The following is a 24397-nucleotide window of genomic DNA, read 5'->3' on the forward strand; positions in this document are numbered from 1 at the left end:
ATGGCCCAGATATTTAAGAGCCTTCCAATGGGATTATTCTCCAGCTGTGGGGCTTGTATGCTAGAGTATGTTTGTCCAGCAAACAGGATGCTGTGCTGACTGGTCAGTCATTTTGGCTACTGGTCACTTCTGTCTCCAAATCTGCTTATAGATTTTTTTTTCCTTCTTTCTTTCTTTTCTCTTTTTTTTCTGTTGTGTGGCCTGATGCAGGTCAGGAGGTCACTCTTTTGCATGGCATTCTGGGAGTGATTGTCCTCCAAAGGCCTTGGGTATGGAATCTATCATCATTAATGCACCAGTCCTCTCTTGTAAACCTGCTACCCAAACATAAAAAAATGGCGGTCTTTTGAATTGGCTGCTTCTGAAAGGTCAAATTCATCATTTCGTCTAACAATTGGGCAAAACAGGAGAATGCCAAAAAGGTCAAAAGGTCAGACTGGCATACTGATTTGGATCTACATTTAATAGTCGTGATTTTAAAAGAAAGTAGCATTACTGAGTTGGAACTGCATCACCAAATAATTTGAGATGTAAGAAGTGATGGATAAATGTGTGATTCCTAAAACAATATACAAGAACCATCTGCCATATGATTATCCTTTAGAAAGACCACCAGTGTGCTGACCGTACGTTAGCTGTTTTCAGGTTCCATGACAACAGCTGTGAGTTCTCACATTGACGAATATGGTCAAACATATGCATTCATGGAAATGTTTACTTAAAGATTGTGAACCTGGGTTAGATATTGCGACCCAGGACTAACATTAGTGTCCTCCATCACCCAGTCAGGCACTTCGTTCAGCTTACTGCTATTAAAACTGTCCACATGATATAGGTGAGAGAAGCCAGCTGCTAATGTTAGCGTGAGGTCTTTCTTCCCCATCCATGCTCCCATCCATGAGTCCCCAATTTTATCATTGTTTCAATTTAACCTCTGACCTCACATGGGAAACTAAATAATGAATTCCATATTTCCCTGAGGTGGACCGCAGGACTGCCTGTTAGTGACCATCAATCAAAGTCAGCAGGGTAGAATGGCCACATGACTGACCACTGACTTGAACATAGTCTTTGACATGGATTATGAGGAGACATGCACACATAAACTGTTATACTACACCAGTTAAAGACATGGCATAAGCTTCTGCCAGCTACAATTAAAAAAAAGTTTAATATTCTTATTAAACGCCATATCAGGCAGAACCATACATTTCCTCCTTTGAGTGTGAAAATAGCCTTAATAAATATTATTTAAACACAGACAGTTGCTTATAGTGCAAACAAAAGACAGTGAAAAATTAATAATTAAATTTTAAGCATGCACATACTCAGAGGTTTGTTACACCAATTCTCTAAGACAGTGATATCTTGTATACTCATCAGCAACATGCAGGTGTTTGTACAAAAAAATTACAAAATAAGGGAGCATTAATTGACATTAGGTAAACATTACTTAATGCACAGCTAGCAATAATTTGCTAATATGAATTAAAATGATCAATTATTCATTACATTATAATTTATAGCAGGGGTGTCAAATACAAGGACGGGGGCTGAATCAGCTTGGCAAAGACTACGATCCAGCCCACTGGACTGCTCTGGAAAATGTGAAGGATAAAGAGGTTATTCATACCACACCAAAGTAGATAAATTGTGCTGATACATTTCTCTAATTTTCTACAGCAGCATTCCTCTCTCATGTAGAAAAACTGAGCTCTACTGATGAAATTTCACTCCTTTTTCTTATAAGAAAAGATATCTGAAAGATTTATTATGTAGTTTAAATAGCCGAGTTTCAGATAAAAGTGGGTTATGATGTAAAATGAGTTTGACATTTCTAATTCAAATATTAAATGTTGTAATGCATGCCACAGCGTTCAAAGCTAAGCCATTTTATCAGGTGATGTTTGTGGTCACGCTGTTTTTCTTCATGTAGAGGTTTCCCTGTTCCTTTATCCTTGCCTGGGCCTAAATTATTAGGTTTCTAATACTGTACACATGACAGTTATTTAATCACTTAAGTAAGTTTTGTGGCTATTAATGTAAAGTTGAAAAATCTTTTACACTTAGTAAAAAAGTCCTGAGTAAAGGTTGCTTATAATAAATTACCAACTGATTTCGCAATAGGGATGACACAAACTTCACAAATGATTACTGGATACATCAGTTAACTGTTACTTAACTATTAGTTCATAGTTATTGGTGCATTAACTACAGACAGGGTTTAGCAAAATGCTAATCATTGATGCAATGCAATGATGTTATGTTAGTGAACCACAAACAGTAAAACATTTAAAAACACAAAAATATCACCTTCTTGCTAAGATCTCACACAAATCCCTCAGACTAAACCTGGAAGGAGATTTGATTTGATATTTCTCATGTGCAGCAAAGATTTTCTGCAAATGCCAGTACTAGACAAGAGAATTCCATTTGGCAAAAAATGCAAAACAACAACACCATTATTAGAGGTGGTGGTAAGAAACATGTTTGCTGCAATTCCACTGTGTTATGCAGTCTAAAGCGGCAGGTGTATTTCTATAACAAAATCTTCCATTTTTGGGTGACAAGCACAGGTGTAAAGCAACAGAAAAGCAGGAAAAGATAGCAAAACTGAAGCAAACTCGTGGCAGATAACGCCACGCACAGGTGAGAGAGTGGGAATAGCAGGTATGTGTATTACATCTGAAATGACACCACTTTCATTAGTAAAGAAAAAAAAAAACCTTTTTGAAACTATTGCCCTAGATAAGAACCGTGTGAAAAATCGATGTGGGAGCTCAGTTGTCAGTATGACGATGTGCTGACTAACTCTCTGAGGAGCGAGGCAGAGTGGGAAGAGGGTTTTAAGGACGCCCACTGGAGATAAGAGACCATTCACATGGGAACATTGGTAGTCCCCCTCTACCCCCCCTTTTTTCTAAAGTCACCAAATCTTTAGAGGAACACAGTTGAGTACTTGCCTACTTGCCTTCCTCCTGATTGAGACTAGGATGACAGCTTGGGGCCCAAAAGAGAGCACCGCTGACAGTGGGAAAAGGGGAACGGGACAGGCCGAGTAATCTTCTCCTAAGCCTTGACTATTTATCACGGAGGTAATGATAAGAATCAGATTTAAAGGTGAACCCTGAGATGGGTCAGAGCCTCACACAGGCAGTAACGCGATCTGCAGGAGAGCGCTGATAACCCAGGACAATACGGGGGGACGCCTGTCAGATAAATAAAACAAACGGTGCAGAGCTATAAAAGGGGGCCCACGTGGCATCTGCTTCACCAAGTAAATTCAATCTCGCTAAGAAAAGGAAGAGAGTGATGGCCAGGGGAGGGAAGGATAAGATACAGGAAGCAAAGGAGATGACTTATTTTAAAGGAGACCAAAGACATATTGCCAGAGGTGGGGGGAAAAGAAACAGTCAGTCAGGCATGATAGGGTGAGCATCATTGATGTGCAATGTCAACAGGAGTTTGGAATCCACTGTCTTCTTCTATAATCATTAAACAATAATCCCGAAAAAAAAAAATAGTTACAAAGTTCACTGCCTTGGTGAACCAGCTGTGCAAATTACCACTAGACCTAGGATTGGGGATTCACTTGGTTATGAAACATTATGGATGTAACTGCTGATGGTATAAACTATGTGCCTACATGAATATTGTTGTTGAATTCCTTAGGTCGGTGATAACTTTGTGTCTCAAACTGACAAAAAAAAGAAGAGGAAAAGAAGAGGAAGAAAAATCGACAATAAAAAATGTAGTGCATGTAGCACAGCTGTGTTGTACTTGTCTAGACAACAAAAAGCCATGATGTGCGCTGGTTTTCATTACAATTAAAGACCAGTTTGATTTCACTGTGCAGCTTCAAAATGAGACAAGGATCTAATCAGCGCAGAATAAAAACCTGCAGACCTCTTCGCTGCTCTGGATTGAATAATTCTGCTGCATCCAATTCCCAGCTTTAGCGTCAGCGATGGGCTGCTGGTGGGCGTCTTGAGCAGATTGCCCTCTGCTCGATCCATCGCCTGGTGAGGTCACTCAATGGCCTCGGGGACCCTGGCGTACTTCTCCTCTGAGGAACAACAGTGCTTTGACCTCTTGGAATCTTCCCTTTCTACAGCGCGTGTGAGGTCATGTTTTCCACACCCTGTGCGTGGTCTGGTGTTTTCTGTCCTCAGTGTGCACTGTATCAACACAGGTCTGCAGTTATGAAAATATAGTCAAGCAGACACAAGCATATCCTGTGCCATCTAGCGAACAATAGTGGAAAACATGTCACTGATACTGTACAGGTTAGTCACTTGTGAGATAAAATGTCTGCATGGGCAGACTCTTTGTCTCTCATGAAAACTCAATAGGATTTGGAGGTGGACAGCTGCCTCCTACACAGTAAATTAATGGGCAGAGCTGATTGATTGATTGATTGAATCTTTATTTTGAACATGTTGAAAAAGTATTAAAAAAAAATAGAATTAAAAGAGACAAATGAACAAAGCAAACAAAAGGAAAACGAGCAACCACAACTCCAAATAACGTCCATGTTCAAAAAGGAGCAGGAAGAAGCATAAGCTTATTTAATCCCACCCCTTTTCCACTATCTAGTATCAATAGACTACAGAAATACCTCCTTGTAATTACATTATATGTTATGTGTAATTTTTTTTTTTTTTTTTTTTTAATATATACACATATATGTTTCTATCTATCCATACCTACGTATATACACACATACGCACATATACACATTTTCAATAACCCCATTAACACCTGAAGGATACACAACCTACAATTTTATATATATTTAATATATATATATACATATACATATATATATATATATATATACATATACATATACACATATATATATATATATACATACATACATACATACATATACACATACATATATACCCATACCAACAAACCCGTGCATGCGCACACACATGAAAATATTAGACAAGAACACCCTATCAAATCTCTACCTTTTCCCTGTACCCTGTAAAAACCATATCCTTAAACCGCTTTTTAAACTGCGCCATGCTTGGACATTGCTTCATATCTTTACTTAGTCTGTTCCACAGCTTCACTCCACACACAGAGATGCAAAAACTTTTTAATGTTGTACGGATACGAGGATGTTTTAAATTTAATTCCCCCCTCAAATTGTATCCCCGTTCCCTTTTAGAAAACATTTTTAGAATATTGTCAGGAAGCAGGTTATTTATTGCTTTATATATAATTTGTGCTGTGAGAAAATGAACCAGATCTGTGAATTTTAGAATTTTTGATTTTAAGAATAGTGGATTTGTATGATCTCTGTAACCAGTTTTATGGATTATCCTTATGGCCCTTTTTTGTAATATAAAGATTGATGATAGCGAACATTTGTAAGTATTGCCCCAAACCTCTGCACAGTAATTCAAATACAGTGCAATCAGGGAACAATAGAGAATGTGGAGTGATTTGTGGTCCAGAATGTGTTTTACTTTACTCAAGATTGAGACACTTCTTGAAATTTTGTTATGTATATGATTTATATGAGACTTCCAGTTTAATTTATCATCTATAATCACACCAAGAAACTTATGTTCAAGTACTCTTTCAATTTCCACACCATCTACATGAATCTGCACTTGTGCATTTCTAAGGGAATTCCCAAATAAGATAATTTTAGTTTTACTTAGATTTAGCGATAGTTTGTTCCTGTTAAACCATTTTTTAATTTTGCACATTTCTGAAGTAATTGTATCCAGCAGCTCCTTTAGATTCCCCCCAGAACAAAAAATATTTGTGTCATCTGCAAATAATACTAATTTTAATATATCAGATGCCTTACAAATATCATTTATATAAATAATAAATAATTTTGGACCCAGTACAGAGCCTTGTGGAACACCACAAGCAATGTCCAAGCATGATGAGGAATGGACACCCAGCTTCACAAATTGTTTCCGGTCACTTAAATAATTTTTCACCCATTGCAGTACAACCCCCCTAATCCCATACCGTTCCAGTTTATTAATTAATATGTCATGATTGATTGTGTCGAATGCTTTCTTGAGATCCAGAAATCCAGAGCTGCTGAGCATACATGACTGATGACTTTTATAGAGCACTCTGGAGCCCTGTTGCCACTGTCACCTTGGTGTCTCTTGTGGGTCTGAGACACTGGATCATGTCATCCAACACCAAGGAACCACCTCTGCGTTACAAGAGATAAGGTAGATACCACAATGCTTCACACACTCCAGTTTTCTGATTACAAGCCTTATTTCAAACAAAGCACCTGTAAGCAATGCAAAATTTCCACTGTACTGCAGTATTTACCCTTATACATATACGGGAGAAAAATTATCAAAGGATGAGGATTTGTGGAGCAAGTTATTCTGCAGCATGTGCCCCCCCCCCCCCCCCCCCCCCCTCTTTTTTTCTGCTTCTTCCTTAATCTAAAGGGAATGAAGCTGTTGTGGAAACTTTTGTACAGGAAGTGCATGGTGAACTTACTATTTCCTGTTTTTAACAATGCCCCAAAACATATTCCTGAAGTGGGCAAAAAACCTCCATCTAGTCCATTGGGTAGCTTAAATAATTCCGTATTAGTCCACTTACAGTACGTGCAAAAGCCAGGAAGTCAAATCTAAACACAGTGTGTGACTGTGATGACTCACTAGATCACACAACTATGAGGCTATGCTGTTTATATCTCCCATGAGGTAATGTCTTACTCATATCATCTAAACACACAATTATGATGCCAGCCATGCACAATCAGGATGTTAAAAGTTGTGCATTCATATGATTTGTAAATGAATCACACACACCATTAAAACAGATGGATAAAAAGCAGATTTTTCAGTTGTTTCTATTCTTAGTCTAAATGATTTTATGTCAGTTTAATACTTTTTACTAAATAATGTTCTTTTTTCAAAGTCTATTTTACTGTTTGATAAAGCCTCAAAATGAATAAAGAAAAACATTACGTGCAAAAAATAGAATTAATGAGTTTTACATGTGAAATAGACACTCTTTAAACCTTGTTTTAATGGTTATTTTCACACATTTTTACACTAGATGATGAGCAGTAACTCACTGCATGCAGCAGGCTGACAACTTGCTGTTTAGTAACAACAACAGTAAACAGATTCACACCAGCCCCCACCTCACATTCCACAACTTTTGATTTCCATGTGTGCTGGAAACTCGGTTCAGTCTTTGCCATATAATTGCACGTGCAAACTTTTAAACATGTACACATATGCACCTACCACGCCATTGTTCTTCTTGTCTGTCAGTTGAAAGAAGTTACTTTTCTGATTCAGCAAGAGTTCCCTTTCTTATAACATCAGGGCTTCTCCCCTTTGCTCTCTGTCTCATTTCTGCTTTCTTCTCATTCCTCTTTCTTTGACTCTCTCAGACTCTTGTATGCTAGTGTCTGCAGCTGTATTTTTAATCAAGTGAAGGATCCATAGAGAAATGGGCATTTCTTTCAGAGCATTACATTCTTCCCCCTCCTGTCTGCGCTCATGGATCACTGGTTAGCTTAGAAATACAGCCAGCACAAAAGCAGCAGCTGACATGTGGAGCTTAATGGCAATAATGGCCATTTTTAAGCCCAATCAATCACATTTAGTGGACATCTCCATTTTTTGCCTGTGAAAAGGTATAAATAATAATAATAATAATAATAAAAAGGAAGAAAGAGGAGAGCAAAGTGTGGTTGGTGGGGGGAAAACACCTCGGTAAATATTTTAACTGCTTATTAGGATTTGGAGCACACCACAAAAGGAGCATCTGTGCTCCACAGAGCAGACTGAAAGGAGAGACCCAGATGGTTCTTAGAACTAAACAGTGAAAACTGATCCATGAACTGGGCAAAGTAAAGACCATTTATTTAACTATTTATTTATTGTATGTGTGTGTCTGGTTCTGTATGGGAGTTTAGTTTACTTGGTCATGTGCAGATGCAGTTGCTTTTGTATGTGGGTGCACTGCATGCGTGTCTTTGATTGTGCAAAGGGATATGCAATGCTGAAATCTTAACATTGCAACAAAAAGTCCTAAGAGGACAGAATTCTGTGGACAGCCCATAAAAAGTGCAATGAATACCTCAGTTTGTTTATCTTTGCAAGGTTCAGATATTTCAGTGTCTTTTCAGCTCTGCTTTTATGAGTCTCCATGACTTGTGGTGTGATTCTTAGACACGCAACACAGGAGGCAGAAGGAGGGGTTAGAGCCAGGTTGTCTTTGTACAACAATGTACTAATTTATAACCAAGTCACTGGCATTTTTTTTCCCGCAATGGAGAAAAGAAACGCATGTCAAAATACTAAAGCAAAAAGTATCAGAATTAATACTAAGTGTGCTGGGAATGACTTGCTGAAAGTTCAAATTACTCCTACTTTGGCTCCGTCCTTCAGAATAATTAAGGTAAATGTAATAAGAGAGAGCAGAGAACATAGCTTTTCACAAGATAATATGGAAAATTTTACAGCTTTCATCCCTTCCTAATCCTCCCTGCTCTTTTATCTTGTTGGCTTTTTATTGGCTGAGCAGCTCCTGGGAACTTTACTCTAATAAAAAACAATCCTGAGGAATTTTCCAGAGAATTTATGCAGTATGCAAAAAGATGGGTATGTACTTTTTTTCACTGGACAGCACACATTACTGTTTTGGTTTTTAATCAGTGTAAATAAGTGTGTGGGGGGCCTGTAGCCTGGCTGGTTTCAGTGATAATTACAGAGAATCCACTTTGCAGCAGAATGTGATGAGGATCCTGGGTGTAGTAAGCATTACTGAGGTTTGAAGAACTAAGGTATAGTAAAGATTTGATCATTTTACTGAAATGTACTATTTTGGGTAAAATTCTCAAAAATGAGTTCCTAAAAACAACATAAAAAATGCATGTATATAGATGCAACGAGGGGTAAAATGATTAATGCCATTTCTACTTTGTTTTATTTAGTTCTTCAGAGGTCACACTTGAATCTTTGTCCAGGTATTACATTACATTTCATTTGCAATAGCTCTGTTCATTTTCAAAATCAAACTCATAAAAGCATCATATAAGCAATAACCGAGAAGAGCCCTCGTAGAAATTTACATATTAATCCAATGTTAAAAATCCCCTTCTATTAAAACTTTTACTGCCTAAAATAAAACAGAAAATGCTTCATGACAAAATGAATCTGTCCTCTGCCAAGATTGTTCTGAGCAAGCTGAATTTCTATATGCATAAATTCCCTTCCAGCACGGTGAGGTGTTACAGGCATTGCTGTAAAGAAACATCTCCCTGACTACATGTTCCACCAGCCACTCTGAATATTCGTGCTGCTCAGGGGGCAAAAAAACTCTCAAGCTCCAGATAGTCACTTGAACTTCCTCTACATGAGCTGTGAGTTACACATCAGCAGCAGGGTGACACCGAATTTCGCCTGGAAGATTATGAAATGGCACTCAGCAGTAAGACTGAGGAGGTATTTCTAAAGGGGCTGTTTAAACAAATCAAAGTCATTTTTTAGATATTTATGTGTATTTAAAAAGAAACTAAATAAAACTGAACATATAACTTCAATGCATAGTCAGAGTATAAACTACATTATCTGTCCTTTCCTAGTCTCTTCTCCATATTTCTTTCTAAAATAAAATGCATTTTATGTCGTCACCAAAATGCTCTTATAGTTTTACACAGGAAGTTATCTTTACCACTTTCATACTCTCTTCTAAAGCGTTTTAACTAACGAAATTTACCTTGTTGTGACGTCACAATTCCTACTCACAGATGTGCTTTAATCTCAAATTTTAAGTGTACAAAGCTCCTCTTCATTTTCAGTGGATGAATTTTAAAACAAAGTCTTCAAAGTTGAGAAACAATAGTTAGCAAAGTGAAACTCAAACATTCAAGAAATATAAAAATCATTGGAGTTGTTTTGGCTTTTTTAGTTACTATTACTTTAATTACTGTAAGAGTTCAATGTCCTCAAATTGAAGAACTTTATCTTTACGCTAAAACAGATATTTCTTATTGGACTTGATAAAAATGCTGACACAATGGCCTGTGCAGATGTGCAGACTTAATTAGTATTAACTGGGAGAACTAGTTAACACTGCTAACACTGCTAACACAAAAAAATGACTGTAGGCCAGAATCTAGCCGAAGAGCAGAAGTTCAGAAACCACCTGGGGTTAGGATGGCCAGACCTCATGTGCCTCTGCTGTGTAAATAATCCAATTATAGCTGCTCAGCACTAGACTGATGTGAAACTGATTCATTCATCATGTGAACTGACAAGCCCAGCTCTGCGGCTGCATCCTCCTCCTTCCTAGTTAGGCCTTTTTCCTTTTCTCTTCTTAAGCACACCCACAATGTTTCTGACAAGTCATGAGGAGAATCCACAGAACAGCTGCTACCCCTGTTTGATAATGATTCCCCCCCACAAACCATGTTTCGGGGAACATCAATATTAGCCAGCAAACAGCCAGTCACCACTTTAGTCATAATTTATTGTCTTATATGCAAATTAAACAATGATTAAATATTTTCTCCTCTCTTGTGCAAAACTGGTTTTCTTTAATAATCAGCTGAGTTTATTTTCCAGGGTTCAAATTCAAAAATGATAAAGGTGACAAAGGTCATATATCTCCTTTCATAAGGTGACAGATGTGAACTGAAGCAGACCAGTTGAGCGGCTAGGCTCTTTTACTACAAAGCCATGCAACATATGCAGCATTTGGTTTGGCATTGTCTTGATGAAAAAAAAAAGCCTGACCTTAAAATATTTGCACAGCAGCAGTTAATGCTATAAAATGTGAAAACATTGTTCAGATATATGTCATCTTCACAGATGAGCCAGCACGTGTGTCATGGATAGTGGCTTTTATGGAATTATGTTTGTGTCAAATGTGGCGCGTCAGGTAAAACATAACACCTGTTTTTCACAAAGTGACCTATTCAAGTGAACTTTGAGAGCGGAGCTATCTGCGAGAGCGTGACTCTACTGCAGCGATCTCCAAGCAGACGCTCTCACACACATGATGGTTTCTTCTTCTGTGTGCTTGGCTGCTGAGTTCTGGTGTGCTGGATTTACATGCACAGAATTTGACTCCCCGAGTGGTTCTGAATATCTCTGCCTGCGAAATGAAATTAATTGAACATGATTATTTTTTATCTTTTTATCAATAATGCCATATCATAGCTTTGAATTGTGTCCCGATAATGAGCAGAATTGCCACTTTCCTCTTTAGCCTTGGGAACTTCTTTTGTACGGTGAGTAAGCTCAGGCTTAGGGATAATCTGAGGAGTATAACCACTGGCTCCTTTGTTTAAAAAGAAAGAATGTCACGGCAGGCCAGAGATGATGCCAAATGTAGCAAAAAAAAAAAGAAAGGTTGGTGAAGACTAGTAGCAAGACAATGAAAAGGATTAGGTAAAATGCTGCAAAACAGATTTTCAGTGAAATCAAATAATATTCCTTTTGTTCAACAAATCTATCCAATGCTTACAATGACAATAAACTGGATGCTGATGTTGATTTCAAATGGTGATGATTTTTTCATGACTCACAGCTCAGTTTTTACATAAATTACTTTATATCAGTATTAAAATGGGCACACCTGCACACATTTTTTATTTTGACTTAACTATTTTGGCGTCCCAAAAAACAAAACAAAATCCAGTTTGCAAATGACAGCCTTTCGATATTTTATTATAAAATCTCTGTGTGCCTCTGTGATCTAGCTGGCTTGTGTACAACAACTGCTAAAAAAAAACCTCACCGTCTCCATCCACCTCAGTTTTATTAGTTAGTAGCCAGTCTCTTTTTTTTCTCCCACAAGCAGACGCCTGTAGCCTCTCAAGCAGCTGTGTCTCCTATTGTGGTGTATCACACTAATCTGATTATAACACCCTGCAACAATCAACAACGACAAAACAGGCTCTGATATACGTAATTGTAATCAAATTTGACAACAATAACAAATGGAAGGGCCTGCATAAATCAGGATGGTATTGTGTACCCACTGGGGCTGCAACACTATCGAGGAGCTTTACTGAACCCAACAGAGGAGGCGAAAAAGCAATGTTTGGTTAGTGACACTGGCTTCCTCAGAGGGACTTCTGCATTACATTTAAGTCCCTTACACACACATACAACAATATCTTCTCTGAGATTGAAGCGTGTAATGAGAGCCAAAATAAAGAGATGCTTAAAGTGTAGCCCGGCACCCACAAAGACTTCCTCAGTGTGGCATATAATAGGGCCTGACTGTGGGACCCTTCCACATCATTCCACCCCCACATCTGTGTTATTAATGTAACACTGCCATACTGGGGCTGTGACTCTTCCTCATACTGCTAAACGTGTATTTAAAATGACCCCCTTCTTCTTAACAGATAACCTGGCTACAAAATTATTACAGAAGAAGACCACAACCATCCATCTTCACTCTGTGATGAATGACAAGTTTCTTGTATTCAGACCCTTTAGTACAAGTGAACATTTTCATTTTGCACAAAAGAACACTGAGGACATTAAAATGCATCTCTGCCATGGTTAAAGTGGCATGCTATTGACCCGTGTCTGTTCGAGCTTTATTCTTGCCTGTTTTTACTGTTTGTAATTTTTCTGGCGCTGACACCAGCCTCATGGTCGTATAAATCACATCTCTTAAAGTGCTGACGGAAACACAGCCTGGTGTCACAGCTTGATTGGTGTTCAAAAGGGAGGAGAAGGGAATATCGGCAATGAGACCTGTGGATTCACAGAGATATCTCTTCCCAGTGCCTTATGGACCATTAACTGCCTATCAAAGGCCCAACAGGCTCTCCTCTCTGATGTGCTATCAGTGTAATAGAGAGGCATTCAATCACAAACAATTCTCTGAGCAATGTGGCTAACTCTTCCAACCATGATATGATCTTTCAATATAATGTTTCACTTCTGGCCATGTGTAATTAGCTTAAGCAATAACTATGTAAGCAAACCTAAATTATATATATACACACACACACACACACACACACACACACACACACACACACACACACACACACATACATATATAAAATTTGTGTCTAATTCCAGGTGCGTCTGGTGTTTTCTGTTTGACTAATACTGTTTGTGGCCATTAGCTGGCGTGCATCATACAAAAAGTCCCATAAATCGTATTTGCCATTCTTAGAACCAGAACAAGAGCTCAGTAGTAGATCCTTACACAGTGTCCAGCATTTTCTATAATTACCATGTTTATTGGATTTTTATTTTCACAGTGACAAAAGGGCCATCTGCCTGCAGCAGCTCTGCAGTCAAGCTTTAAGATCAGCTGGGAAACTTACTTGGAAATGGATCAAAGCACTCCTACTCCACCCCTTGCTCCAGTTCAAGAATATTCAGAGCTAGTTATCCCCTTCTCAAGCACAGCTCATCAGTCAATGTATTTTAGAAGATGCAGTAACAATACATGTAGCCACACATTCTTATTCGTGCTTTCATTGTATTCTGTGATCTTTGGGATGCCCCAAAAAACCAACTATCCATTGCATGACTGAATCGCATCACAGGGAAAAAAACACAACAAAACAAAAAACAACTTTACTAACATTATGGGTGTTTTTTTCACGACACTTGGCTTCCTACCTCAATAGCATTGTATAAAAAACCACCTCAACAACTGTGAACACATGGTTAGCACAAATATAGCTTTGAGTGTGTAAGGAATGATGGCAGAATTTTTCTGATGCATTGTTTACCCAGTATGTGATTGGACACCTTATCAATTGTTCCATTACCTCACATGCAATGATCTGGATAACAGTATTTTAACACTCATCTCAGTTGGTGTCTGTCTGGGAGACACGTTAAGACAAGAAACACAAAATCAATGATAAGAACACTTCAAAGTTTGCTTGGGAGCTGTCAGGAAACCTAGGTCAAATTGAAGTTGTTCTAAGCATTTGTTTCATCCCACTCAGAGCCCCAGATGGGTGGAGTCTATCACATTTGAGAAATTGAGTAAGAGTTTTGTAAATGCTTTCTTGAGATTTGTTTTGAGTTTTTTGTATTTTCTCACATGGAAACATTATTATTTTGATAATTATGAAAATGAATGCCACCTCCCTGTCCCAACTGGCTCATCTGTGTCACTGAGGTGCCCCCTGAATCAGAGAGGTGAGAGGCCTGTTAAAAGAAGCTCCGCTGGGAACAAGGAAAGTGGAGAGACTACCTCCTTTCCTCTCTCTCACTGGGATCGTATTTCTGAGGGTTATCAAGCGGCTCATTTAAATGAGGGCTGGTCACAGCAGGAACCAGCTGAACAAAGTTACTATTACCAGCGCCTCTCCTGTGCTGCTCTCACTCTCCTCTAATTGAGTTTGACTGCATTTGTTTAAATCCACAGTGGAAGAAAGAGAAAGGAGGGTGGAAGGGTGCAGTGAAACTGAAGTGTGTCAGTTTGTCCAGACACAGTGGCACTTTAGAAAAAAGGGCCACCACTGGGCTTATTAGACAAAGGATTTTTAGGGAGGGTGGTGGGTGGTGGGGACAAGGCTTGGTGGGTCACAGAACAGGCCTAGTCAGTCAGTGATTGGAACAAGCCAATCCTGGTCTCTGCTTGCACATGCACAATCACCTCTGGTGGTCCCAGCTCATTTCCTCAGTCAGCAGGAGCACTAACGCGCCGTGTACGGCAGTGCATGGACACCCACATAGGCATGTAACACATGAACATGTACATGAACAGCCCTAATCCATTACCAGTCCCAAAGTTACCAAGACACTAAGTTGTTCAGTGCTGAGCGTCAAGGATTGTATGATTGCCCTGCACGTCCCTTGAGAAGAAACTGGCTTTGATGTGAAGTATAACAACATTTGACACCAGTATAAAGAAAGTTAGAGGGCATTAACAGCTCAATATGTTTGAATCAGCAGCTTTTTTCCTCCCAAGGACAACTCTGACCCTTTCACATTTACTAAAACTAAGGCCATACAATTCAACACAGTCACCCTCTCTGACATACTGCAAAGTCAGATAATTCTGACCATGAACTAACATCATTCTGAGGTAACCGGGGACAAAGCCGATCAAATGCTGTTTAAATGTCAGCCATCCGTACTTCCTGATTCACATAAACAAAGACAAATGATAACTTTAATGGCCAGCTACTTTTTCAAGCATGTTTCTTCCCCTCTTGACCACACTTTGCCTCGCATCACGCTAAAAAGGGATTCCTTGTAAATTTTATTGCAGCAGTGTCAAAAAGACTCCCATCGAAGAAGCAGTAAATATTCTAACAACGTCTAGATGCAAGGCCATTCCTGCTGGCTCCAGGCACTGAATTAGACCGGCCTGTTTCTAGTTAGACAGTCATTAAAGAGATCTTACAGCCACAGCAAATGGTTTCCTGTCCTGAGTGCTTAACTCCTGTAGTAGGAAATGTCCTAGGCCGTAAAGGGTGAACCAAACTTCCTGAACATTTTTTAAAGTTACCACAGAGGGCATGCGGCGTGTTCCGTCCATTCGATGTGGCCAATCAAACAGGACCCTGCTTGACCCTAACATGACATTGACCGTTTAAACAGGTGGTGTCCATTTATTGGACCAGCATTGTGTTTAATATGGGAATGACAGGCTTATTCACTCGCCGGGGAAATACTCAATCTGGTATGAAAAAAAAATAACACCTGGAAAAAGGAAAAATAAACAATGGAAGCTTCATTGCTGTACAAATATCATTCATCAAGGTAGAGATGGATACTTTTTAAGTGTTTCCTCTTTAGGTTCAAGCAACTTTGGGTTTGATTTCTAACTGGTGTTTGTGGTGTTCTACCAGATTAACATATTTCATAGGAGAAGTGCAAAATTGCTTAGAGTAACTCCCTTCCCATCTCTCTTCCCTTCTAGCAGCCAGTTTGTAGGCAGTACACTCGCTCCCTAGAGAATAAAGGTGTTGAGACCTGAGAGCCAGGGCACCTGCTGACTCTACTCCACAGGTGACTCTGTCTTTATTTGAAAAAACAAGGTTTCTTGTTCCCAGCACCTTCAACTAGAGTAGAATCCTCGCCTGCCAGACAGAATGCATCATCTATTAGTCATGTGGAAACACGTTCGGCTTAGCTGAATGTATAATGCAGCACCAAGGCGGGGTTTAATGTGCTATGGTTTGTCGGGCCATGCATATGTCTCCATGCCTGAGGCACAAAGTTGAGACAAAGAGCAAAAATATGATATTACAGCATCAGAGGGATGGGTGACTAATATCCTAGGAGATAAGCACTTGCATGACTTTTATGAATCAATGCACTCAAGAGTCAATAAAAGTATTGTAAATGTCAAGTTAATAGCTAGCTGCAAAAGGCATATACATTTTAAAAGGAGAAGATGAACAATGCCCGTGTTGTAAAAGATGTGGGGTTGTTGGCAGGTCAGATTCTTTAAGTCCATTAATGTTCCTTACCCCATGTTGAAACTCAAGAGATATGAACATACAAGTTACTTCAGAAAGAAGCAGCATAATGTGACTGTCATTTTCGCAACAAGGTCTTTAACAAATAGCTACTTTGCTCAAAAGTACTCTAAGAGGCTAAGTCAAACACAAATAATATGAGGATAGGAATGATGTACATGAGAAACATACTATCATGAAATATAATGCTGGCTGTTAAAAACAACCACCTGACATCTGCAAATAACTTACATGCATAGGCATATAAACACATATGTTATAGTGTTGCACTGATTGTGGCAGTGTCAACAACAGCAGATATGTAACTCCAGAGCACAGCACTAGTAATGATGCTGTCCAGTCATTAATCACTGGCTCTAGAGAAAACAGAGAGTTCACTCATGGCAGAATCAGCCTGGCCCTGGGATGGAGATTAGAGGCCTAATGAAAGCAAAACAAAGCTGGACATGTGAAATTTATTGGCACATTTAGAAAAGCAGCCCCAGAAGGACACTGCCACCAATAATCATTTCAGAATCCCAGTCAAGTGCCGTTTCCTTGGCCAGACGCAATCTAGAGAGGGGATATTTGTGGAGTGGCTGAACAAACACTGATTTGCTGGTATCTCCATCTTTCCCAGCAGCTGGGAAGGCGGAGGGAAGGCAGGTCGCTGGTGTGCTGGCTGACGCCCCGCCTCACTGCAGTCGACTTCTGGGAACAACACTCTCTGTCCTCCTGGCTCCTCCTATGACCCAGTATGCTGTAGTACACTGCAGCTCACTATCTGCCGCCTCCGACCTCTTTCCTCTTTGTGCCACGCATCCCACTGGCTGCCTAGAGTTACCCACAAAGAGGTGGGATTACAGATTCCCATTTCACATAGTTTACAGCATTGCAAACATACACATGATATTTTATTTTATTTACTTTTCATTTTGATAGTCATTCATAAGATTAAAGAGGTTAAAATGTTCGACATACAATGTTGTAAACATGTAATATAACCGGCCTAAATGTGACTTTTGTTGTGATTTGGCACTGTATACATAAAACTGAATAGAAAGTCTTTAAAAACTTTGTAAAATGTTTTAATTTAGAAATATAATACATGCAATATGATGCAAAATAATACACTGTTATTTAATTGCAAAGTTTTTGTAAATCTGTCCAAAATACGGGGGCATGAATCAAGATAAAAATGAAGATATTTGCCTCAATGGCATGTTGCCTAATGTGTACCACATGCAGCAGGCTGGGAGGAAGAGGAAATGGTTCTTGAAATGACCATTGTTCTAATTCAGAGCCAATCTGGAGATAATGACACCAACATCAATAGCAGACAGTCGATTCACGGATAACATCTTTTTCCCTTTCGTAGTGCTGTTATCAGCTCGGGGATTAACCATTTTGACGCAGGGGTTATGACCTTGTTGCTGTGATTGTTTATGATTTTAGTCCTTGAAGCTGTGGCTAAAAATCCATACGTCTAATTAATTCACGAGAACCGCATTCAAACACAGCCTGTGTGAAGAGGCTAGTTAAAGTTATGTGTGCCGAGCCACAAAGCTGCGTTTTATTCAATGAATAAACATGAGGACGTATAAAAATTAGTGCTGTCAAGAGATTAAAAAAAATAGAGATTAATTAATTATGATTTTTAATTAATTGATCTAATTAATCTCTTTTTTAATCTCACCTAAAAATAGCTGAGGAAAGCCCTCAACTTATTGTGGCAGACCAAAAGACTGATATAACAAAGAAAGTGACTTTATAAAGTCATTTATTGTTTAACAAACGTTAAACAGATGCAACCATTTACATACTGTTGTATTCTTTTGTAAAATAAGTGGAAAAATAAATACAAATAAAATCAAATAAATTAAGTGCTGCAAGTTAGCACATCAGAGTTGCTCTTTTCTGAGCAATACAGCACTGAAATTCCTCTGCTTCAGATAATGAAAAATAAAACTGACATTGCAGTGCTGCAAGTTAGCACATCAAAGTATTCTTCCATCACAAAAAAAAGTGCTGAACATCAAGCAATCTATTCTAGTAGGCTACAAATGACACAGCAGCTATGCTGACCACATGTGTCTCATTTCTTCTTCCTCAGCCAGTCGCTAAGACACACCAGCCTGGTAACATTTTCTGGAAGCAAGGCTGCCCTTTTCTTTTGCACTATGTGGCCTGCAAGGCTAAAGAGTCTCTCACAGGGTACAGAGGTAGCTGGGGAGGCCAGGTACTTTTGTGCTAGGACTGACAGCTTTTCATAGACTCCTGAGTGAGCATACCACCACTGCAGGGGACAGTCATCAATACTGATGCTGGGTTCTGCTCTGTAGCGCTGCAGCTCTCCAGACTCAATTCCATCTTCTGAGTCAGAGTCAGACCCCAGAAGGAGTTCGCTCCTCCTCTTCTTCTGAGCTGGTCCATCATCCTCTGTGGAGGGCTGGAGACTATCTGCTCTTCTGGGCTCTGCTGCCTGGAGCATATTCTCCAGAATGGTCCACACCTGAATGAATGAATGAATGAATGAATGAATGATTGTGATTAAAACTAAGTGCTTTTTTTTTAATTTTATTTAATCTTGTAAAGAACTTTGTGTTCCATATAATAAATAAAAGTTTGATTTGATAATGAATTGGACTCATTAGTCCAGCTTAACCTTATTGTCCTACCTGTTCCCTCTTTTCTCTTGGAAGACATTTCAAATCCTTAAACCGTGGATCCAATGCTGTGGCCACCTCGAACCATATCTCGTTGCCATTAGCTCGTCGTGCTGCCAGATCCTTCTGGAAGGCATTCTTGAACTTCACCACGTAGGCAGGATCATCATCAGTAATGTCCATGACACGGTACAGATGGCGAAAAGCAGGCAGCACTACAGAGCAAGAGACGTAGGCCTCACCACCCAGCAGCTCTGTCACATACCTGCAGAGGTGGAGAGGTTTGCTAAATAAACCTAGCTGGATTCATTTAAATCAAAGTGTAACTGATTTCCAATTTAATTGTCCTTAAAAGTTCCTTGTTATGTTCATTAATTTTGATTTTACACATGTAACAGTAGTTTATATAATTAAAATGGGAAGGTGTTTATTTGAACTTACTTTCATGGTTCAAGCAGGAGCTCCAGCCTCTGCAGTTTCGCCCACTCAGCTTCGGTTGGCAAGACCAACCTGTGGTTCTGTTGGTCCAACGTAGCCTGGACAGCCTCTCGGTTACATAGGAGGCGTGAGACCATTGCGAGAGTCGAGTTCCACCTGGTGGGTACATCCTGTATAAGTTGATCGCTCTTCTTTCCGAGTGCTACTTGTTGTTGGTTAAGTTCTGTGGTACTCGCAGGGCTTTGTTTAAAATGACCAACAATCTTGCGGCACTTTGCCAGTACACCGACAAAACCACTGCTATCGAGACATACCGTGATGGTCCTCTGGAGAATGTGAGCATTGCAGGCGATGTGCTCATATGGAAGTGCTCTCATAGCAGCCAGCATGTTTGCTGCGCTGTCTGTGCCAATGGTGGATATCTTGTTTTCAATACCCCAGTCATTTGCTACCTTGAGGAACTGTTCGGCGCATTTATCAGCAAAGTGCCTGGTTTCTGTTCTCATGACGGTCAGTGCAAATGAGTTGAGGTTCCACTCACTATCAATAAAGTGTCCAGTCACCCCAAAATAGCTGTGGTTGCCAGCTGAGGTCCAGTGATCTCCGGTTATAGCAACACAGTTGGGAGAATCCTCCGCCAAAATCTCAAGTTTGTTTTTCTTTTCGCCGTCGTACATTTTGCTGATTTTGGTCGTTACTGTAGTCCTGCACGGCGGCTTGTATGACGGGTCATTGGACGCAATTTGCAACACCTCTGTCAATCCTTCGTCCTCTACTATATTTATCGGCCTACAGTTCATCGCTATCCACTTGGCAATAACATTAGTCAGCCTGTCGGTCGCAGACTTGCTCATACGAGGGGTATTCTCTAGTTTTGTTTGGCGAAAAGCTTTGCTCTGGCTTGCTATATTGCTAACGTCTTCACTGCTAGCTGTTGCTGCACTCGCGGCTGGGTGCTTTGCGTTGAGGTGATAGGCCAAACTTGAGCTGCTTCGGTGGTAAGCAAACTCCTTCTTACACTCTAGGCAGACCACTTTACCTTTGTCAATGGTGCCGTCGGGGCGTTTATGAAATACAAATTTCCCGTTCATTGGGCCAACAACTCTCAGATGCGCCTCCATATCCACACTGTAAGCTAATCACCACTTCTCACCTTGACCTCACGACGTGACTCCACCCCCAACAAGTCAAGCACAAGGAGCCCAGCACATAAAAACGGATTTTATAACATAGCAACTCTCATACAAAATCAATGACGTCAAGAGATTAAAAATTAGATTAACGAGATTAAAAAACATAACGCGCTAAATAGCATTGTAATTAATTAATCGCAATTAACGCGATAATTTGACACCCCTAATAAAAATGTTATTATGCCTGACTAATATGGACAAATAATGCTGGCACACAAAGGAATCCAGTTACAATTTTGACAACATTTGGATGCAAGTTGAGTCTGTCAGGGTGAAACCAGTGAATGACTGGAATAGTATCCAGGTTTTTCAATCTGTTACATGTGCAATAATTACAAGTCACATTTTGTAAAATCACTTCATTAGTTCCTTATTCACTGGTGTGATGTATGTGATCTATGTGTTGTCTTGACGGTCAGTTGCTAGCCTGTATTTGTTTCTCTGTGTACACTAAACTGGACTCCATGGTAACCACTAATTAAGGATGATTCCTACTTGTGCCCTTTGCCCTTGGTAATTTGACTTTTTCATCCTTATTCTCTCTGTGTGGTGTAATGCTACACTACCCCACTGAACACAGTTTAAATTATTCACCTATTCAAAATGGGCCTCTGGGTGCATGAGGCCTGACTGACCTCTAACCTTTGTGACAGGAATAGGTGTATTCCTCAATGAGGAGTGTTTGCTGGAGGTTGCTGTCTGTAGCTGTGTGAAAATGGTTGCAAAACCTCCTCGTCTTTGCTTTAGTTACAAGCAGATTGCTGTGGTTGCCCTAAATCTGCACGAAAGACAACATATTGTTTGCAAACACACCAAGCACTTTGCAAGCAGCTGTAAATCTTGAAAAGATGTTAAGATATTAAGAAGATTTGCCTCTAAAGGAAAGGTTTTGCCTTACCATCATAAACATAAAATGCACAGCTTTACTTCTCAGTTTGTGTTGTACATTTCAGTTTCACAACTGCTCAGTGTTTGCAGATAAAAGCAAAAGACTAAAGCAAATGCAAAGATGTTATCAGTGCAGCACAGTATATTTCTTTGCGGCAAATTTTACTTAGAAACTGTCAGCAACTTCCAACGACCAGGGGAATTGGGGACCAACAACCAGTGGCTACCAGCGGTCACTGATAGGCCCCTAAGCCTGTGTTGTTTAGGTCTAAGTTTAGCAGGTTAATCCTAAAATAAACTATTCCAAAGAGGTCATGGTGAAATGATGAAACACAGATTTAAAAAAAGACAGTAAACTGGAAAAAAATTATTTTAGCCAAAAGTTTGGTTAATACAGCTATACAAAAAAGTGGCTCAAAAATTCACAAACCTGTGAAAGTGCATCAATTTTCAGTAAGACAAAGTGTTTATAAACAGAGAAAATTCAGGAGTGCAAACTACTCTTGCTCATTTAAAAAAGTCAAAAGTAAGAACTGTTTTTTGCAAACCATGCATGTTGTTTGGAGGCCAAATGGCACTGCACATGTACCCCAAAGCTTCATCCTAACTGTGAGGCATGAGCATCATGGTTAGGGACTGCAGAATGGCTGAGAAAAGCATGTTTTTGAAACAAATCCTAGTCTAGAATTTAACACAGCTGAGATTCTGGAGATGCCGGGGCAAGGCCTAAAAAGGGCTGCTCAATCAAGGCATTGTGCTACTCTTATAAGCAGCTATAGAAAACATCTTATTAAGGCATTTCTGCCAAAAGGATATTTTAATGAGTCATTACATTCCAGAGTTCATAATAAGTGGATACTCCCTGTGTTTAATAAAGACATGAAGAGTATAACTACTTGTTTGTTAAATTTTGACTGTCAATAATTATGACAATGATCAATAAGGAAGTGATGCAAAAATGTTTTCCAAAGGGTAAAAAAAAGAATTCTTTGGGATATAGAGTGGGGAGTAAAAGAAAAAAGGCCTTTATTTTTTTCTTTTTAAGCTGCTCTTTTTCTTGACCAAATTAAAAACATGGCCCAATTCCATGTCTGCTCATGATCATATGTCTGTGTGTATTTAATTGCTGCTTTGTCAAACAATTACAGCTGGACAACTACTGGTGTTGCACTGACCCAAAGGTCATTTTATTCAACACTGCAAAACAGTAAAATACTAAAAAAATGAACGTGACAGAATAGCCATTGAGGACAGTTAAAATTCTCCTGAAACAAAACGAGGGGGACTAACAGCCACTGGTGTATAAATGAATGTCGGTGTCTAAGCTCATATGTTTGTTTCTTGGCAGTGCACAGACTTGAAATACAGCAGGGTGCCACCGCTGACACACAGACACTTTGACCTGCAGGCTCTAATCCCTTTTGAAAAAGACCAAGCACCAACATCGGACCATATGTTTGGGGGAGCACAAGAACTCTCCTATGCTATTTTAAGTGGGCAAGAGAGATGAAAACATTTTGCCAGCCTCTCGTCCCCTGCAATCGGATCAGTCATCAAGTCATCCTGCGAGCAGAGATGAGAAATCTCAGAAGAAGAACAAGAACACACACACACGCATGCTGACACGTGCACACGCGCACTCACACACACACACACACACACACTTGCACTCATAGCACAATCAGGGACAGAAAAGTAAATTACATAAAGAAGACATATGTCATTCTGATTCCTCTCAAATTGTGGATTACTGCCCCTGATTAATCACTCTTTAATCTGAGTGCTGAATTTATGTCCCCCATCACAGAGAAATAAGCTTATTCCTCTCTAGTAAAGGACCATGATTATTTCTTTCTTCTCCCTGAGCTATTTTTAATTGCCCGAGGATTGCAACTCAATTATCTGTGTGTCAGATGATTATCTCCCGGTTTAATTTAATCTTCATTACGCCCAAGTCATATTTCAATTAAACAGGCTATCATAGCGTTAGCACGTACTGTACTTAAACCTGTTATTTCTTCAGTTAATATTGTGCTAAGAGCTACCATGAAGGGTAACAGATGTCATGATTATGCACTTCCTCAACATATTTCACACTTGTCTGTGCTGGTGGTATGTCAAGACCTTAGTATGCAGTGATATTAATCTGATTGCAATATCCTTCAGTTGCCATGTGTAACAGTGCCACAATCTGCACAGGCCTCCAGTTAACGGCAAAACACAGAAAAGCACGAGTGAGCTAGGAGGAGGTTCAAGCACTGCTCGGCACACTTATAGCACCTCACCACTGTGACCTATTCTACTGTAAGAATCCAGCGTCATTTCTCTAAAATGCAAGGCAATTTCAAATAAATATAATGTTATATATATAATTTTTTAAGCAGAAGTGCACAAGCTGCCGTGCAGTGAGCATGATGCCTTTTTTTCATGTTTTGTTTTTTCTTTTTTTTTCCTGTCACCTTGTTATTTACAGTGATTGATTGTGATGTTTAGTACAAAGGATTACTGGGCTTTGCGCTGGATTAACTCAAATGTTTAGACAAGGTCAACTGCTATTGTAACAAAGTACAGTTGTGTTTTGAGATATTTTAGGGGCTTTACTAAAAGCTCAGTCACACCTGTTGCCGAAGACATTAAGCACCACTATTTGACTTTCATGCAATCAGTCAAGAAAAAAAGTTTAAATTCTGACTTCATCCACCACAGCACTGCCAACTGGAACCATGAACCACAAGTGCATTTAATTTGAGCTGTAGACATGCGCCCTATTACTGTTACAA

General features: G+C 39.5%; 2 protein-coding genes across 3 annotated transcripts; both read right to left on the reverse strand.

The window, feature by feature from the left end:
- Window positions 1-16001: 16001 nt before the first annotated feature.
- On the reverse strand, window positions 16002-19281 carry LOC146718321 (E3 SUMO-protein ligase ZBED1-like). 2 transcript variants are annotated; one of them, XM_085449005.1, is made up of 3 exons: window positions 19111-19281; window positions 18724-18944; window positions 16002-17266 (listed from the first exon to the last, which is right to left on the reverse strand). In XM_085449005.1, exons 1-3 carry the CDS (start codon window positions 19279-19281, stop codon window positions 17128-17130), a joined length of 531 nt encoding a protein of 176 aa, XP_085305131.1. In that variant the 3' UTR covers window positions 16002-17127. The 2 variants fall into 2 exon arrangements, with proteins under 2 accessions (XP_085305131.1, XP_085305062.1); XM_085448936.1 differs by lacking the exon at window positions 16002-17266 and having other exon boundaries at window positions 18196-18944.
- Window positions 19282-19541: 260 nt separating this feature from the next.
- On the reverse strand, window positions 19542-20657 carry LOC146718322 (E3 SUMO-protein ligase ZBED1-like). Its single transcript, XM_085464864.1, has one exon. The coding sequence runs from the start codon at window positions 20655-20657 to the stop codon at window positions 19542-19544; it is 1116 nt and encodes a 371-aa protein (XP_085320990.1).
- Window positions 20658-24397: the final 3740 nt, after the last annotated feature.

This window comes from Copadichromis virginalis, linkage group LG1 (genome assembly GCF_057382275.1).
Source record: "Copadichromis virginalis isolate Kocher_CV1m ecotype Utaka linkage group LG1, C_Virginalis_male_GT1.1, whole genome shotgun sequence".
NCBI classification, from domain to species: Eukaryota; Metazoa; Chordata; class Actinopteri; order Cichliformes; family Cichlidae; genus Copadichromis; species Copadichromis virginalis.